The 2,164-nt window shown below is 42.1% G+C and overlaps 1 protein-coding gene across 1 annotated transcript in view; it reads left to right on the forward strand. All coding sequences in view use genetic code 11, as the record gives it.

Annotated features, from left to right (window-relative positions):
• Positions 1–500: 500 nt before the first annotated feature.
• Positions 501–2,164, forward strand: part of EGR_09120 (hypothetical protein) — a gene marked incomplete at both ends in the record, with an annotated part of 2,782 nt that continues 1,118 nt past the window's right edge. The window contains one exon of the mRNA XM_024498369.1: positions 501–684. Coding sequence (XP_024347236.1) covers positions 501–684 — 184 coding nt within the window. The remainder of the gene's footprint in view (positions 685–2,164) is intronic.

The raw sequence follows: 2,164 nt of genomic DNA on the forward strand, positions 1-2,164 counted from the left end.
GGTTTACATGTAGTGAGGCCTCGTCGAGAGTTTTTATCTTTTGTAGGTTGTATTTTTTACGAAGGTACCTCTGGTGCCGTTTCATACGTTGTTGCCGATTGTTCATGCTGAGGCAACAAGTATAGTTTCGATTTGTTTAAGGTGGTACATAATGAAGCTTGGGTTACTAGAGGTGTACCGTTGTACCCATTTTATCTTTGGTTCTGATTTTGCCTGATATTCGTTTACTTGCTGCTGTATGATGGCGGTGTTTCTTGGTGACTGCTTGTGAAGAGTTGGATAGTAAGCGCTGATTGGCGTTCTAATGTTTATCTCATATTATTAGTCCGCTTTTGAGCTTGTTTGCGAGGGATTGAGTTAAAATTGAATTCTCTTTTTCATAGTTTAGGTCATGGGTTGAGTGTTGGATTGGTCTTTGGTCTGCTGTGATGTTTCCTTGGTTTTTTTGTCATACTCGAGAATGAGTTTTGCTTAAGTCTGGCATTGGTGGTGAGATTTTGATGATCATTGTGGCTTTAGGTTTATTAAGTTTATATTCGTTTCCTACAACTATACAATTTTTTGTGAAGTGTATTTGGTTAAGCAATGTTCTAATGTTTTGTTTTATGTTGCATTTGTGGTACTTTATACAATTTAAAGATTTGACTTTTTGTCAAATTTCTGCAAGGTATCGCTTGGCAGCATGTTTGCATCCTTAAGAAGTGATTGAATCTACCAAGCCTAAACCATTTGCAGGTAGACCACCAGGTGGCTTTGCCTGCCCTTCGGAAATAGAACTCCGCGATTGCCGACATGTCGCATTTAGAGGGTCTAGGGCTTTCCACCAGAACTGTATCTTCCACCACTAGCACTGGGCGTTGTGATTCGGTCATTCTTGTACCAGAACGCACTTAAGTGGTGCCTGCTTGAGGGGCTGAAGATGCATGTCCAATTTTCAATTTTACTCTTGAATTGGTTCATTCAAAGATTGTGGCTATCGTTCCACCGATGAAAGTGTTTTTTACCCTCTTTCTGATTTGACGCTGTGCAAAGAAACGGCTTCCATACTCCTCGTCATAACAATTTTGTCACGTCACACCTGTATGTGTCATGAGTTCCTTAGCAGCTTATAATAACTAGGATTGTACCAAATCATGGGTCACGAAAGGATTGTTTATTATCAAATTATCAAATCTGAAGAATAATAGTGCTTCTGGTTATTGAGCAATGAGTGGGGTGTCCCGATGAATTTTCCTCTCTGATAGACCTTATCTGTGGACATTTCAAGTCGTGTTTCTGCAGCTGCTATCTCCGGTGTCGCCTTTCGATTCATTTGGTGTGGATTCACTGGCACTCAGGCCTTGTTCGTAGAATCATTCGTTTACTTGACCTCATTACCATAAGTGTCTCATCAAGCATGCACAAGTGGCTGGTCTTGAATTTGTTTAGTGGGAAATGTTGAGGCCTGCATCGCAATGCTTGAGTCTTTAGCTTTGCGACTATTTTGCTAGATATTATTTCGCTACCCTAATTTAGAAGCTTGGTCTTTTTGTTGCTGTGAGATGGGTTTCTCTAACCTGTCGTGCGCTGCCTCAATTTGGGATGGGTTCGGTGGGGCTTTGATTCGACATAGGAGGTTCTTTTACTTCATCGCAGAGCGTGGACTGGCTGCTGTCGACGTAATGAAGGTTGACAATCATTCAAAACGCGAGTTTTGGGTGAGTGGACTTCCATCGACCTCCAAGTACAGCGTCATATTGGCTTCTGGAAGGCAATTTCGCTGATTTGACAGGTTGGTGTATGTTTAAGTGGACTTGGAGTCGAGCCCTTCTATCAATGCCTTCAACTGGTCCTGCACTGTGCTCAAATGGACCAGCTCCGTACGAGCGCCTACACGGGTACACAGATAGTACTCAGTTAATTTCAGTTGCCGAAATTATGTCAAGTCGAATTACCCCACAAACCCCTTCATTCATTCATTCATCCATTTATCCATGGAAGGGGGTCCAAAAATCTGTTTCTTTTTGTTAGTCTGCTAATACGCTGACTTTAGCTATCCCATTGATTATGTGCCCACCTTCCCACTGGCATGCTGTATCACACCCTCAAAGAAGACCAAATCCAAATAAAAATACAATCCTGGTTCCACCAACTACATACAAAGGCTGAGATACCAAGGCAAGGC

The sequence above is a fragment of the Echinococcus granulosus genome (assembly GCF_000524195.1).
Source record: "Echinococcus granulosus chromosome Unknown EG_S00132, whole genome shotgun sequence".
NCBI classification, from domain to species: Eukaryota; Metazoa; Platyhelminthes; class Cestoda; order Cyclophyllidea; family Taeniidae; genus Echinococcus; species Echinococcus granulosus.